Source organism: Ovis aries, chromosome 2, assembly GCF_016772045.2.
Source record: "Ovis aries strain OAR_USU_Benz2616 breed Rambouillet chromosome 2, ARS-UI_Ramb_v3.0, whole genome shotgun sequence".
In the NCBI taxonomy this organism is placed as follows: Eukaryota; Metazoa; Chordata; class Mammalia; order Artiodactyla; family Bovidae; genus Ovis; species Ovis aries.
The window spans coordinates 7,499,314-7,516,434 of NC_056055.1; the positions used below are offsets into that span (position 1 = coordinate 7,499,314).

Here is a 17,121-nt window from a genome sequence, read left to right on the forward strand (position 1 = left end):
GTTACTTCGTATTAAAAGGCTGACTAAATGAATGAATATGCTTATCAACGGAGGCTTGAGTTCAACACTTAACTTTGGTTGAGTCTTACTATCTGTCAAAGAGATACTAGAATGACGACCTGGTTTAAAAGTCAAGGAATGCATCAGACTGATCCATAGATGAGTGATCTCAATGGTATCAGCACCAAATGGGGGCTCTTCACACTTTCAAAATCATGAGGGAACTTACAGACAGAGAGCACTTCTATGGCTGCTGCTGATCCTGGAGATCTGTTGATTTTGCTAAACCCTCTTGCTTTCCCCAATGTTCCCAGAGCCCGTATTTTGTTGTGAGAGATACTTGGCCTAAGACGGATGAGAGGGAGCTGTAGGTGGATAATGCCCAGCTTCCAGAAATAGAGGAAGATTGTGCTGACTATGTACACTGCTAGCCTGAGCTAGGAGCAGAGGTATTTGTTCTGGGCTTGTAGAAATAGCTACCAATCCTGATGGTCTCCTCTGTCCCGGTGGACAGAACATCAGAAGGCAGGCAAGGCATGCATTTCAGCAACAGCTTCTTGGAAGCCTTGCTGGTCTGACCATGACCACACTTTGTCAAGCCTCCTTTTCCTCATCTGCTTAAAAGTTCAAAAATTAGATAGAAAAGAAGTTATCTTGTGTGTGTTTATTCTCTCGCTTCTTGGAAACAAGAAAAACTAGTTTTAACATCTACTTTCTCCATTCATCAAGATACCACCTTATCCTTTTTCTGTCATAACAATGATTACGTTCTACAGTTTGCCAGGCTTGTCTGTTAGGGTCAGGCAAGGAGATGTAGAACTTGACTCTAGCATCTGTTAACGGTAAGACCTTAAATGAATAACTGAATGACTTTATCATTTTGAGTCTGACCTACGCATCTAAAAATAAAGCATACGGATAGCTATATCTCATTGGTGGGCTTATAAAAATTACTAAGCATATATGGAGTACTTCCTGGGGGTTTCCTTGGTGGCTCGGAAGGTAAAGAGCCTGCCTGCAATGTGGGAGACCCAGGTTCGATTCCTAGGTCAGAAAGATCCCCTGGAGAAGGAAATGACAACCCACTCCAGTATTCTTGCCTGGAAAATCCCACGGACAGAGGAGTTTGGTGGCTACAATCCATGGGTCGCAAAGAGCTGGACATGACTGAGCATATATGAAGTATATTCTACGTGGTGACTATTAGGAGTAGTGAAGCTGGTACTACTAGACGCTACCTGCATATGTAATGGTGCTTAACAGAGAGACTAGACTCCGCTGAGGTCAGAACCGGGGTTGGTTTTCATTAAACACTGTATCCTCAAAGGTGGGATGGTTCCCATCCAAGGGGCATTTGAGAAAGATAGCAATGAATATATGATTTCTAAGGGTAACTCCTTCATAAATGCTAGTTCATCCTTGACTGCCCATTTTACCCTAGATTCCGAGAACACTGACGGATATGCAGGAGGGCTGACATTAAAATCCCAATTTAGCAGCTAGGAAAACTGACATATGATAAGATTAACAATCAGACAGCACTTAAACATGTTAATAGACAAGTCACAGAAGAGGAGATGCAAAGCCAGTCAATATCTGAAAAGATGCTCACTCAAGATGCTCAGTCACAGGAACACCAATGAAAAGTCGCGTTTTACCATCCAATGGGCAAAGACAAAACACTTCCATTTGTCGAGTAGTCGTGACCATGAGTACAGTTAAATAACCTGCAGCACATTCCTACTGTGGACTATTATTTAGCAGTTAAAAGGAGTCAAGTAGATTTAAGGATCAAAGTGGATAGACAGTCCAGATGACTACACACCCTCCTCCAAACTCTACATGTGATCTGAGACTGGACGTGCTCCTCTGCCAGAAAGCACATCAGATCTGTCCATTCACTCACTCGCTCAGGTATTTATCAGTTTTTGACGAGCATCCGTTTTCCAACCAGCCATCCTATGGCAAATTTCTTCAATAATCAATTCTTACCTCTCTCAGGTCTCAACTTAGACAGATGTAACTTCTTCTAAGAAACCTTCCTAAATCATCTCAAGCTGGGTTAGAGACCCTCCTTGTGTTTTATACAGCCTTCTTATGCTCCTCACTCCACACACTTTTCATGCTTCAGCATAATCGCCTGAGTTTTTTCCTGTTTCCCCCTTTAAACTGTGTACTTATAAGGCCAGGCATCAGGGCTCTCTAGCTCAAGTGTAGAGCATAGCACAGAGCAAGACACCTAGTAAATATCTGTGAGTATAGGAGTTATTACCAAACACAATTGAATCACAGATTTTCACTATTTGGTTGATGAATGAAAGAAAAAAAAAAGGAACATATATAAGAACAAAACACATATGACTGAGTGATATACAGAAAGAACCAGGAAAAGAAATGGCCCTAAGAAAAACAATGAAACGGTGACTCAGCTCAGAGTCACAGAAACAGCATGGAAGAGCCACCTGTTTCAGGTGACCCTGATTTGGTCTAACATTTCCCAATCCTTGATGTTTAATATGGAATCACACGTCAATCTTATGGCTAAGATCTGGAGGCAAGAAACTCGCCTCTGAGAGGTCTCACTTTGTGCTACTGCTGACTCATTCTTCACTCATTTACCCGACAGGCATTCCTGGAACCCTGACTCTGTTACAAATAAGCGTACTAAATTTTGTACTTAAGAATCTGAACCAGGTAAGAGGAATAAACATACACAGCTAAAGATAAGATAGGTCAGACAGTGATCAAAGACCAAGGATCATGTTACAAGACACTTCTGTTCCAAACAGGGTAGGATCTCAACGATGACAGGTTACCCAGCCTTTATTATAAGTCACGAGGAGACCCTTCTGGTCTCTGTTCAAATGTCACCTTATCACAGAGGACTTGCCTGACAACCTATCTAAAAATCACTATATTCTAACCAACTGGGGTACTGTGTAGTGATCTCTGGTTTATCTCTTCCAACTACACCACAGGGATCAAGTAAAAGCAAGGGTCCTCTCTGCTCTGTTCACTACTGCATTGCTCGTGCCTCGAAAGTGCTTGGGTCCAGGATGGGAATCAACAAATACACTCCCAGAAAATGAACTAATGAGTGAACTATAAAGTTTCTGAGCTTGTTGATGGGGGTTCTGAGTATGTGGAATCCAGAGAAAGAGACTTAGGGTTGGACTTGTAAAATGTGGACTCATATTCACAACAGTTTCCACCGAGATCATACGGAATATATCCTTCTCTTGCTGTGCTATGCTGTCCTTAGTCGTTCTGTTGTGTCCAGCTCTTTGCGACCCTATGGACTGTAGCCCTCCAGGCTCCTCTCTCCATGGGGATTCTCCAGGCAAGAATACTGGAGTGGGTTGCCATGCCCTCCTCCAGGGGATCTTCCCAACCCAGGGATTGAAACCAGGTCTCCTGCATTGCAGGCAGATACTTGACTGTCTAAGCCACCAGGGAAGCCCATGAATACCGGAGTGGGTAGCCTGTTCCTTTTCCAGGGGATCTTCCCTACCCAAAATCAAACCAGGGTCTCCTGCATTGCAGGTGGATTCTTTGCCAGCTGAGTTACCGGGAAAGTTCATACTTCCCTTATCATTAATCATTTACTCCAAGACTTATATTGAGAATACCAAGGATGTGAGGTGAAATAGAGGTTGTGTTGGCACCTTAATAGGCCTGAATATGGAAGAATTGATAGGTTAATTAATCTGGACGGACAAATAAGCTGGTGGGGAGAAACAACTTCTGAGAATATTTCTAGCTCTAAATCAGTGATTCTAAGAACAGAGAGGCACAACCAGAATAAGGGACACAGAAAAATTTGTTCAACCAGAGAATGAATAATTAATAGCACTAGCATTGAAGTTGATGGAACTCCGTGCAAACCCCAGCAATAGTTACACTGTTTGATAGCTGTGTAGACTTTGAGTTTTAGGTTCTGATCTGTAATTTGGGGTCTAGGACCACCTACTTTGTGGAGCTGTTGTGCAGATTAAGTCAAATAAGATCACCTAAGCAAAGACCTTAGTATATGTATTTGACATATAGTAGCTACTTACTAAATCGCCACTTCTCCATTTCTCTTCAACTGCTAAACCCTTTCCCATTCTTTATTCAAGAATCATTCAAAAATATTTACTGAATGCCAACTGTGTGCCTGGAATTGTTCTAGGCACTTGGACCGCACCAGCGGATAAAGAGGCAAAAATCCAGTCCTCCAGGAGTTTAATATTCCTCAGTTACAGCTCAGTTCTTCCAAGTTTGGGTTAGAAACCACTGAATTGACAATGGATGGGTGAACAGATAAATTGATGAATAATGAAAGAGCTGCTATCTGCTGTTCCTGGTTTGCTTTATATCTCACTTTCTCTCAGCCAAAAAGGTTTACTTTTATCCAGAGTCTTTATTTATTAGAGACAACTGGAGATTCAATACAGACCCAAGGAACATGGTGCCCAGCGCAGAAGCACTTGGCAGTCAAGTCAGAAACCGAAGTATCCTCACTCCTTCCCAGCCAGACACAAAAAGACCTGGCCATGTATTCCATGTTGCTGGACTCCAAGAGCAGGTCTCAGGGATGGTCTGGGGGCTGGTAGCCTGTGAACTGTAATCCTGTCTTCTGCTTTCTGTATTTTGAACTTCAGCCAGCTTAGATGCAGGTCTGAGCTCTAAAATTCTGCCTCTGCGTTATTACAGCAGGTGGAGTACTGTGGCTGAGAAGGTGAGATTTGGAATTAGACCTGGGTTTTAAACCTGACACTGACATTACCAGGCTTCCCTGGTGGTTCATTGGTAACAAATCTGCTAATGCAAGAGACATGGGTTCTGATCCCTGGTTGGGAGGATCCCCTGGACGAGGAAATAGCAACCCACTCCAGTATTCCTGCCTGAGAAATCCCATGGCCAGAGGAGCCTGCTGGGCTATATATAGCAAAAGAGTTGGACACAACTGAGCAAAAACAACTACTGCCATTACCAGCTGTATTAGGTCGGATAATTCACTCTTCTGAGCTTTGGCCTTTTTTTCTGAGCTCTACCTGCTTCATAAAGGCACTTAAAGCAGAGTCAACATTCAGTAAGTGGTTATTAGATTATTATTGTTATCATTATCCACAAACTACACCTTTCACTAGGACATGCAGAACCAGTGAGGTCCATGCTGGGTACTGAGTCAGAGATAAATAGTCTCTGCCGAGTCCCTTTTACTATTAAAAAACAACCAACCAAAGAGAATGAATCACCTAAGAACAACTCCTATCCACAGAGAAAAGTTTTATATGTTGTCCCTCACTTTATAGGTAGGAAAAGAAAAAAAAAAACAAAGGTGAAGCAGCGTGCCTTCATGTCACATGGTGAGTTAGGAGTGGAGTCAGCGTGGGTTTCCTTTTCCTCCGTCAGTGTCAGGCCTCATTTAATGGAGAGATTCCACTTAAGGGAGACAGTCCGCAGTTCTGCCTTGGGCTGGCCAAGAGCAATCAGTCTACGAGAAGCGTCCATCGGGTAAGCACAGAAGCCTCTCCCTTCATCAATGTCATACCTTGGGAAACTATCTCCAGTATAGATAACAGAAAGAATAAATATTTTTGTTGAGAGAAAAAAATGAAGACAAAGGTCAAAGGGAATCATGTAATGGGTTGAGTCAGGGAAGAAAAAGAAAGCATTTTTTCTCTCGCTCCTCTTTTTCTCCAAAACAGTCTTTATATAGAACTTGTCTAAGAGCCAATTTATTTGATATGGAAAAAATGTGAAAGCAGTGAAACACACATACACACACACACACACACACACACACACACACACACACAAAGAGGTATTTGTGTTGGAGTTTAGAACTCGAATTACCAAGAGATAAAGGAGTTGAAATAGTAGGTTGACTTGGAACGATATTTTTATTTTTTCAGAGTCTCAGAGAACTTTCAAGTCAGGAAACGGAGCCTGGCCCAGCCCAGGTCTCCAATAAATTCCTTGGGACTCAAGAAAGACAAAGAGGAAAAGGTCAATGAAGGACTCAATCTAGCCCTTGTGCCTGCAACACAGTCGGGGCCAAAGACACATTTGTTGAGGATGAAAGGACAAATGGTACACAGTCTGGACCTGAAGAATGATTTGGGAAGCAAATTGGCCTGGGACTTGGCACGTTTACCAAGTGGTTAAGGTCTTCAGCAATCCAGTGTGAGTGTCTAAGGAAAGAGGACTGAGTCATCTCTGAAATCTACAACTCCCAGCACAGACTACGGCATGTAGAATGTTCTCAATACATACTTGCAAATTGAATGAGTAGTCAGTCATATGAGTAAAGAGAACTTAGAGCTTCCTGGGGCTTAGAGATCAGTGAGAATAATAACTAGTAAACTTCAAACAGCATCAGAACCATCTGGAGATGTCCTGTATGTACAGTTTCTTAGTCAGCAGTCTGGGCTGGGGCCTAAGAACCTGCCCTTTCTAAATTCTCAGATCCTGTTGATGTTGCTGGTCTGGGCCACACTTCAAGAGCCTGCTTTGGTGCAGAGGTTCTTAAACTTGGCTGCAAGTTAGAATCAACCAGTGAGATGTTTAAGGCCTAAGGGTTATGCCTCATTTTCCTATTAAATCAATATCTGGGGCAGGACCAGGGGGAAGGAGGAGCTGGGGATGTAAATGAGCTGGAGATGATTTTAAACTGTCCTTAAGTTTCGTACTGTGCCACTCAGTCTGAGAATCCCTCATCTAGCACAACCTCCTCCTCATGGACGTAAGGCCTCTGAGGTCCAGAAAGGGTAAGTGACTAGTCTAAGAACATACAGCAAGTTAGTGGCTTAGCTGAGAAGAGAACGCAATGTGTTTTTACTTCTTTAGTGCAATCTACCATCCCTCACTTATCAACCCATGCTAGCTCTTACAGGCTCACAACTCCAGGCTAAAACAAAACAAAACAAAACAAAAACAGAGCTGTGTCTAAGTTGAGGTTTTAAGACATCTATTATTTCTTCTCTTCCTTGTTTTATATAGAAATGTTAAGTGGATGCATATTTATAGAATTTTACCATTCTAGACAAGTGAGGAGATGGAAGAGACAGGGTTATGGAGGATTCTCAAGGCAAGACGGTCTTTTAAGTACATCCTCAAACACAAACCAAGGGCTCCGTCTGAGTTCTTAAACAGATGTTCTTCATCTCTGAGTCAATGAACGGGCAAGATTTGCTTGCAATGTGCACGTTAATTGCCGGCCTTGTAAAAGGAAGTGCTGGTAAAGTGTCTGAAAGTGGTTCTGTCTCTTAAAGAGATTAAAAGTTTCCTCCAGAACTTGGTTTCTATTAATAACTGGCTTAGCACATATTTTCAAACAGACAGAGCAGAGATTGTGTCTTATATCATCTTAGAACCAAAGAAAGTGCAACAAAAGGCCCATAGTTACCATCGACTTCAACATTTTCATCAGACAGACAGTAAATCAAAACTCAAAGAAATTGACTGATTTATCTAGCATGAGTAAGTGGACCAGCTGGGGCTAGACACAAGGTGTCTGACTCCTGAGCTATTGTTTTTTTGAGTTCTCAAAATGTTCCCTATCTATGTCACTTGCACATAGAAGAGATGAGGTTCAACAGGTATGACTTCATGGACTCTTGGTATCCACACTAGGTGAGGCTAAGGCTCTCTCATTTGTTAAATTAGAGCAGAAATTGGAATCACATCTTTAATTGAACAGTGGTTAAGTGCACTGGCTTTGGAGCCAGGATGAATTCCAATCCTGATCTCACCATTTCCTAAGTATGTGATCCTGGACAAGTGACTTCACATCTCTAAGCTACAGTTTCCTTCGGTAAAATGAGAAGGAGACTAGGGCTGCGATTGTGGAGAGGATGAAATAAGTCAAAGATGCAAAGACATTAACCCATGGCTTGGCGGAGAGGAAAAGCACTAATGGCTTCATAGTAAGGGGGTGCCTGTCGTGAGGAAGAAGTGATAGACAGCTTGAGAAAGGAATATTAAGAACAAACATTATCTCACATCCAGGCAACGAGTACCCAAAAAGAATGGAGACCTAGAGCTGCGAGGGCGCTGAAGAATCAAATGGGTATGAACCTCTCCTCTACATTGGAAAACAAAGACGGTTACTGGTTATGCTCACCTGCCATCACTATCCCACTCCAGCACTCTTGCCTGAAAAATCCCATGGATGGAGGAGGCTAGTAGGCTGCAGTCCATGGGGTTGCTAGGAGTCAGACACAACTGAGCGACTTCACTTTCACTTTTCACTTTCACGCATTGGAGAAGGAAATGGCAGCCCACACCAGTGTTCTGGCCTGGAGAATCCCAGGGACGGGGGAGCCTGGTGGGCTGCCGTCTATGCGGTCGCACAGAGTCAGACACGACTGATGTGACTTAGCAGCAGCAGCAGCCATCATTATTTTTAAGCAAACATCTGGGAACATGCCCAGTTCCCAGCCAACCTGCTGTAACTTCACCCTTTCCTCAAAAAGCAACCACAGTGCAGGAATACACTTCCATGTAATCTAAAAAGGAGATCATTAGCAAACTCTAGTTCTTGTATTTTCATTACCAATAAATGACTTTCTCATTGCTAATCTCATCCAACCTCCTTCGTTTCACTGTTGGGAAAAGTAAGCTATAAGAGAGGTGAGAGGCTGAGAGTCCCAGGTTAGACCTGCCACCAGCATTCGGGACTCGAGGTTCTTGGTCTGCTGTCCTCCCCATCATATCAACTCACCCAACGCCAGTGACAAATCCCCAGAGGTGAGTCTCTGTGATCACCCTCCTTCCAGTGCAGAACACTCTGACCCTCCTCACATCCCTCTGCAACCCCCCGCTCCCCACCTGATCATCTCCCTGTCCAGAGAGCACACTTACGTGTCTGTGAACCTTCTACTGAAGTGCAGGGTGGAGGCCACGTCCACCTGGAGAGGAGGATCCCGAACCACCTTGTACTGCAGCAGCTTACACTCCAGGCAGAGTGGGCTGTCTGCCACGGAGGTCAGCATGGCCGCGTCAATTTCCAGGTGCTCATCCAACGTGTAGATCTGGACGCCATACACCTCCTCACTCACATCCTGGAGCTTGATGGTCAGCGGGACATCACAGAAGATGTTCTGAGGCCCCAGGGAGATGTTATTCCCACTGATACCCAAGAGTTTGATGTCATTGACAGCCCCACTAGAGTCCCAGTCGGTGGAGACGAAGGTCACCCAGACGGTCAAAGACTCGGGGACCACGGGGTAGCGGAATCTCAGGTCAAGGTGGCAGCCCTGGGGCTCAGGGCAGGCTGGAGGGACCGTGTGTGGGTTGACGGCTGAATTGGGGCTCCAGGTACGGACGCTGGACTTACAGGGCTGCTCGACATCTGGATGACCTGTGGACAAGAAATGAGGATATGAGCTCTGGAAAGTCCTCGGAGTTTCCTGCAGCCCTCAGGAGATATGGCCAGACTAGGACTCAGAGGGAAGGTAAAAAGAGAGGGAAGATTCTCAGTGTCTTGGTGAATCTGCTGTACTCACAGCACTCCTGCTCATTCCTACCCCAGTGACGTGGATCTGAACGAACTGGATCACGAGACGTTTGGTCAAAATTACCTTCAAATAAGTTGCTTACGATGGAGTCGCTGCCCAAACTATCCCTCCTCGTCTCTCACTTGATGGAAAGAAACAAGGGATGCGTGCTAAACACCCACTGTGTCCTCTGAACCAGTTTAATTCTTGCAAGGACTCATTTCTGAGGTGAGGCCACCAAGGCTTAGAGATGTGGAGTGAACTAACCAGAGTCTCACAGCTTGGTGTGTAAAAGTCAGCACTAGAGCCCAGCTCTGTCTCATCCTGAAGTTCCTCGTTCTCCAGACTGAACTCGAGAGCCGCTAACTAAACTAGACTCCCTCTGGTACAACCTGCTTGTAAGGACAGAAGGACCAGAAACCTCCAGTGAAGAGGAGGTGAGTTATGATAGCTCCCGCCTCTTGGGCTGAATTTCCATGGAGGAAACTGTCTAGAACCCTGAATGGCGGAGCTGGAACGCAGCCCTGGAGCCATCTTGTCTCCTGCCTCCTCTCCTCCACATGAGGTCATTCCATGCCACGGAGCTTCTCTGAGCCCTGTCCAGCCGGACTCGGGGAGGGGAGAGCTGCTTGGGAGAGGGGAGAAGGAAGGAGAGAGTCTTCCAGTCTTTCTCCAGGGAGACGATGCCTCATCCCCACTGATCTCAGCCTGAGCAGTGACTTCTGAATTTTTCTCGGCTGAGATCATTAGTCCTAGACCCTCAGAGAACTCTCCTTTGCACTGCTGAGAAAAGTAATCAGGACTCAGTGCAATGACTGGCTTTGATTTATGTAAGGATGTCTAGCAAGAGATACATATCGGCTGGTGAGGGGAGGATGGGAGATCTCAGGTTGTCCTGTGAGCCACATTTTTTTTTCCCCCTTTAAATCAGTGGTTGATAGGGGTGGAGGTGCTGGATATTTCAAAAGCAAAAGGGGGAGAAAACCCATTAATCTTAGCCTGAAAAGGCTTTATGATAGTGTTGCAGCCTAATAGGAATCACCACGGTATGAAAACTAGAAACTGATTTTGGGTGGAAAAGCTATTCCAGTGAAAGCTGTTAAGCATCTCCAATCCCGTTGCCTCTGCCCAGCCAAGGGAGTAGAGAGATGATGTCCAGAGAAAAAGAGGAGGGAGAATGGGCAAGGAGGAGGGGAGGGGCCAAGGACAAGGAAAACTGAAAAGACTCTTTAGATACAACACATCAGAACAAGCAGAGATGGACACGACTACAAGGTTCCCTCCACCTTTCCTTGGCCAACTTCATTTATTACCTGAGGCAAATGCTGGATAGAAGAGACCAGCTGTTCAAGTCAAAGGCACAAATAAGGCTGGAGTCATTCTTCCTGTCAATTCTCCAACCCAAAGAGCTCCTGAATCCTTTTGACTTTGTGGGTCTTTTGGTACTCATGTAGCACGTAATCAGTCAAAAAGCCTTATCAAGGGCAGTGTTTCAATGCATACAAAGCACATTCCTTAGCCATTAATGTATTCATCTGATTCTCAGCAAAATCCTGTAAGATGGTTGTCATTTTTGCCTTTGCTTGGCAGCTCTGTTTCTCTCGGTTGCCATGCTCAATGCTTTAGACAGTGCCTGGCACAGCAACAGGGAGCACAGCGCACACTTGGTAGATATTTCAGGGAAGACTCTCCTAGTGTGTTCATACAGAGTTAAAGAAGAGAAGGATCCACGGACTACGAGAGCCTGCTAGGTCATGGTACGTTCCAGGTGAACACCCCGCTGTCCCCCACCATGCGTTCTCCTGGAGCTGACAAGGAATGGAGGGATCTTTCTCCCTTCCTTGGAGAAAATGACTTTCAGTGGTGGGAAGCCACAGGAGAGCAAAGATGACAAATCCGCTTGGCTCCGACTTTCATCCCTGGTTTCTTGTTAATCAACAGAGAGACCAAATGCTTTCCAAAGGATAAGAAACTAAGCTTGATCATTATGCTCAAATAAGTAAATAGGACTAGAAATATTAGCAAAGTGTGAGCTTGTCTGGTTATCAGAACAAACTTCTAGATGTAAAAAAAAAAAAAAGTTTCAAGGGGCACTGAGTCCCTTTAATAACACGAGGCTTCACACACTGACCATCCTCTGTGTGCTGGGCACTGTGCCAGGCATGTTACATGCCTCAACTCTTTTCATCCTGCCAATAAGTCTATGACGTTGGTCTTATGAAACTCATTTTACGGAAGAGGAAACAGCCTCAGATGGTTAAGTAATTCCATGGTGGGGAGCAGAATACTTGTGATACTGTGGGTCCAGAGAGCATGCCAAACTTTGAAGGAATAAAACATGGGTTACAATATCAATTATACAGCTTCTCACCATATCACCTACTCTGACGATGTCTAACCCACAAGGGTACTATAAAACTCAAATGGGATGACATAGTTAATAGACGAACATATTCACAAATACATTAGCTCTGCTTCGACACATGAGGAAGAATTAACAAGTGAAAGCCTGGGAAGAGAAGATATTCCAAGCAAAGGGAACAGTTAAGAGAGAAAGTAAAATAAGATGATTGTGGTTTTGAGTGCAGCGGGAAAGCAGTAAGTGGGAAGGCCGGCAAAATAAGCTGAGCCCACATTATGAAGGGTCTTGTGTATCACTTTAAAGAAACTGAACTTCATGCTAAGACAGCTGGGGAGTTAGTGAAGACTTTCAAGCAACCAAATGAAGGTTGTCTTTCAGAAAAACCAACGTTTAGAGTCACAGATACTCTCCATCCATCCATCTATCCATCCATTCATCCACCCTTCCACCCATCCCTCCATCCATCGGTCCACCCACCCATCCATCCGTCCAGAGAATGGCTACCTCTGTCTGCGTCCAGGGCTAGGTTATATTCCCTGGAGCTTCCAGTCTAGTGAAATCAGTTAAGAAAATACTGTATCAGTGCAGATAACACACAACTCTTGCCTGTACCAAGGGACCATGAGGGGCCATGCGGACACCTCAGAGTCCCTAAGGAGGAAAAAGGAACACACCCAGCAGACTGATAAGCTGGGTGGTGACAAATTTGGGAGAAGGGTTGAGAAAAGGAAAGGGAAGGAAAGGCGGGGAGGAGGAGGATAGATAGGGGAGGGGAAAAGAGGGAAGGGAATGGGAGGGAGGGTGGGAGGGAAGGGAATGGGAGGGAGGGTGGGAGGGAAGGAAAGAAAGGAAAGGGCAAGGAACAAAAGTACACAGGAACTGTTACTTCACTACAAGTACATACCTTTTTATATGAAAAGTCACATGTTTATATAAGCTATCCACTAGAGATCAGGCAATAGATGTGTGTGAAATATATTTATACAAACCCACACTAATTTAAATTTACATTTATGACAATCTGTACAGACGTCTATTACACATCTTTGTGTATATACACTGCAGCTGTTGACACAAACACTGTTTATAAAAACTCGGTGCCAAGTTTTTTCTAGATGTATACTTCAGCACACCTGAAATATTCTGGGCACAAAAATGGGGAAAAGATTCACACAAGTAAGAAAAAAATGAAAACAGCCAGTGCCATTCGTTACCCTCTCACGGAAAACCCAGCAGTTGCAATGTATTATATGCTTGCATAAGTGATCTGAACTGAGATTTGAGTCAATCAGATCTAGCTATCTGATTCCTGAGCTATGAGCGTATCGTGGTATTGAATATCTCAGAAAATATTCATCTGTGAAGTACAGTGTTTGCTCAAGAGAAGGGAAAATAGGGTTTTTTTTGGTACAACTACGTTCTGTGGCCAAAGGCAAGAATTTCTGTGATTATATTTTTCCTGAAGTTCACAAGATGGAGTTAGTGGAACATAGTGAATATGCCATAAATATTTGTTAAGTGAAGAATTTTCTGTCTTGTTAATGTGAAGTTCAAACTATGAGGTTGTGGCTCTGTGGAATATCCTAGCTGGAAAGGACATTCTGTTGATAAGATGCTATCTTCATAGAAGCAAAGTGACTCACTCAAGGGCACAGAGCTCATTGATGGCCAGGCTCAGACCAAAACCCCAACCCCGTCATCCTCCCCACCCCCATGCTCTTTCCCCTACCCCAAAGATACGTCTGGCATCGCTCACAGATTGGGGAGTTTTATGTTTGAGAAGTCCAAAAACTTAAACACGCAAAGATAAATAGGATGAAAATGAGTTGAGAAAAACATTGCAGAGCTTGGCTCATGGAAAAGTTTATTTCTTCAAGAATATTAAAAGGGTCTGAGCCAAATGGATCACAGAGCCTGTAATAGGATGCTCTAAAAAAAGAACAGTGTCTTTTCCTGGCCTGCGTGTACTAAATTTGCATATCCTAAAGGAAACCCAGGGCTGCTGGGTTTTCTTGGAGGCCTGAGTCAACTCTGGGTACAGGGCAGGTGGTTCAACACTTCAGGGGGGCTCTGCTCCACAACTCCTGTTTAAGAGGGTCGGGGATGAACCAGGAGCAGACCTAACCAACTGATAGTTTGGTTGGATGGTGGTGCAGGGTGATACCAGGGAATTATTTCATTCATTCAAGTGGCAGAACCAACTGAGATGATTTTAGCCAGAAAAGTCACAGGGTAGTCTTGCTACTCCATCCACCCAGTGTGCACGTGTGCATGTTCAGCCGTGTCTGACTCTTTGTAACACCATGGACTGTAGCACACCAGGCTCCTTGGCACATGGAGTTTCCCAGGCAAGAATACTGGAGCGCGTTGCTATTTCCTACACCAGGGGATCTTTCTGACCCAGGGATCAAACTCACACGTCTTGCTTGTTCTGCACTGACAGGTAGAACTCTTTACCACTATGCCACTTGGGAAGCCCCATCGTCCTCCCAAATCTCTTTCAATTCCACTGACTCTTCTCCAATCTCACTGCCATTGACCTCAGCCAGGCCACCACCATACCTCTCCTGGGTTCCTACAACAGCCACTTAGATGTACCCTCCTCCCACCCGCCCCCAGCCCCACCCCAGGTCTACTCAACCCCCAACCTGTTCATCACAGAGCAGACCAGGTGATCTTTTATAACAGGCACATCTCACCATCTCCCAGACCCCTGCCAAGGCACGTGGCATCTCCTTATGACCCTCAGAATAGTCCAAACCCATCCTCATCTGCTCATTACACATCTCACTGCAGCTCAACTGCCTCCTAGCCTATACCTTTCTCTCCATACCCGTTTAAGTTCCTACCCCATTATCTGTTCTTGTACATAGTATCTATGTCATTACCATATTGTGGATTAAAACTGAGAGACTTCAAAACACAGGACACATACGCATGCATCCCATTAGCTATCTAAGCAGTAAGACACCACATGCCATGCAGTCGCTGGGAAGCACCGCTGGACACTCAGGAGAGAAAGCGAGTGAACAAGGTAAACTGTGTCATAGTATCATTATGAAAATATCTTTTCCTTGGAGGACACACTAAGAAGACTTAGGAGGCCTTTAATTCTCCAGATCACACTAAAATAACCAGTGCTCTCAACAGTCACCTCCTCTCACATTCTTAAATGCACCTTGCTGACTGATACGCTGACGGTTCCTCGGCAGGGCATAAGTCTCAGTTTGGGGGGAGGTTCCCCACTTCCTACTTGTCTTCCCACACTCTGTAGGTCTATCAGCACCAGCTTCATCACACCAGATGGAGAACGCTCCCGGATACTCATCTGACTCTCCTATCAGATAGCCAGCTCTGCAGAGTCCCCATGCCCAGCACAGTACCTGCCTGGTGCATAGTCCCTGCAGTGGGCAGAGAGGAGACGGGTTGTTCCTTGCATGGAAGAGACACAGAGCTTCTTCTGGGAGAACCCAACGTGGGTTCAGTTTGGGTGAAAAAGTCACCACTGCAGATTTCAGGAAGAACTTTCTAGCAGATGGCGCTAGAATGGGGAGACCAAGGAAATACATGAGCTGGTGCTGGGTGCTCACGAAGGGGATTCCTGCCCAGGGTGGGAACTGGGGCCGGGTGACCCCAGGCATCCCTTCCATGTCTGACAGCCCGTGATTCTGTGAGGCCGAGCTGAGGGCTCCTCCCAGGCACCCCTTGGGCTTTCCATTCCTGATGGGTCTGTTTAGAGTTCCCCAGTTCGACCCTCCTTTTTATTTCAAGCTACTTTAGAAGATATCAGAGCATAGCGCTGCCATTTTTCTCCCTCAAGTTTCCTCTCTGATCCTTCTCCGTTGCTTTATTCTATCTCTGGCTTTCTCTTTTTCAACCTTCTTTCTAAAAATATAAAGGAGAATGGGGGAGTTCTCACTGAACCTCCGTGAAGAGTCAGATTCTGCTTCCTCAGGTAGCTGGGGGTCCCTACCCAAAGACGGTTGGCCTGAGCCACCCCGCAGAGCATGAAGAGGGATTTGGGTGGGGGGCTTCTGTGTGGACATCTCCGAGGGCAACAGAGGGCGAGACAGAGGGCTGAGAGGGGGTGCGGGGTTTCTGCCAGCCTGGCTTCAGGGACTAGACCTGTGCCTTGAAGAAAGAGACACCACAGAAGGACCCAGAATGGGCAATTGGCCATGAGATTCGCCATGTTGCAAGCTGTCTTGCTTCAGGGCCAAGTGACAGGGCGACAAAGCATTGGGTGAAAAACACTTTCTTAATTTCTCTAGAAAACTGAGGGGCTGTGGCAGTGAGTGTAAGGGAGCAGAGACTGTTGGTCTGCAGGGAGGCCTGGGAGACTGCCCCACCCCTAGCATGGAAGGTCTGTGGGTGGAGTCTACAACCATGGCCGTCCTGAGGCGCTTCCCTCCAGTGCCTTGCTGATACACGGATTCTGACAAGGAAATGACATGGCAGGAGTCCGAGAGGAAAAACTGCGACATGTGGAAGACCGCCTTGGGTATTCCCAGGAATAACTGCAGAAGAATCAAAGGCTCGTGATGCCCTGAAGTCCTCCAGTATGCGTGTTGATTCTGACGTGAGCTTGTTTGTACCCACAAGTTGTCAAGGTCTAGGCCACAGACAAACACACAAACACACACACACACACACACACACACACACACGGTGTCTTATCAGGTATGTGGCCTTGGGTATTTGATTCCTTAGGGGCTTTGCTTCTTCATATGTAAAGTGGGATGACATACCCAGGACAGTTCAGGTGCTCAAAAAGACTTGTGCTCAACAAATGCATGAATACTGGCCTTGGTGGAGGGGAAAGGGCACACGCTCCTAGCAATACAATGAACAAATTCTGGAGCTCCAATATACAGCATGGTGACAACAGTGGACAATACTGTATTGAAAAACTGCGTAACAACTAGATGTTAAACATTCTCACTGCTTTCCCCCCCTGCAAAAAAAAAAGAAAAAAAGAAAGAAATGTGTGCAGTGACAGGTGCGGTGACTTTAAAATAAATGTGCTCTGCCATGCTAAGTTACTTTAGTCATGTCTGACTCTCTTCGACTCCACAGACTGTAGCCCACCAGTCTCCTCTGTCCATGGAACTCTCCAAGCAAGAATACTGGAGTGGGTTGTCATTTCCTTCCAGGGGATCTTGCCAACCCAAGGGTCTATCAGTCATCACATTGTATACCTTAAATCTACACAATATTAAAAGTCAATTATATCTCAGAAAAAATTCATTTTTGGGGGGGTCAGAAAAAAGAGAC

The 17,121-nt window shown here is 45.3% G+C and overlaps 1 protein-coding gene across 1 annotated transcript in view; it reads right to left on the reverse strand.

Annotated features, from left to right (window-relative positions):
- Positions 1–17,121, reverse strand: part of PAPPA (pappalysin 1) — a 263,247-nt gene that overhangs the window by 169,730 nt on the left and 76,396 nt on the right. Inside the window, exon 7 of the mRNA XM_015092957.4 lies at positions 8,851–9,349. Coding sequence (XP_014948443.2) covers positions 8,851–9,349 — 499 coding nt within the window. The remainder of the gene's footprint in view (positions 1–8,850; positions 9,350–17,121) is intronic.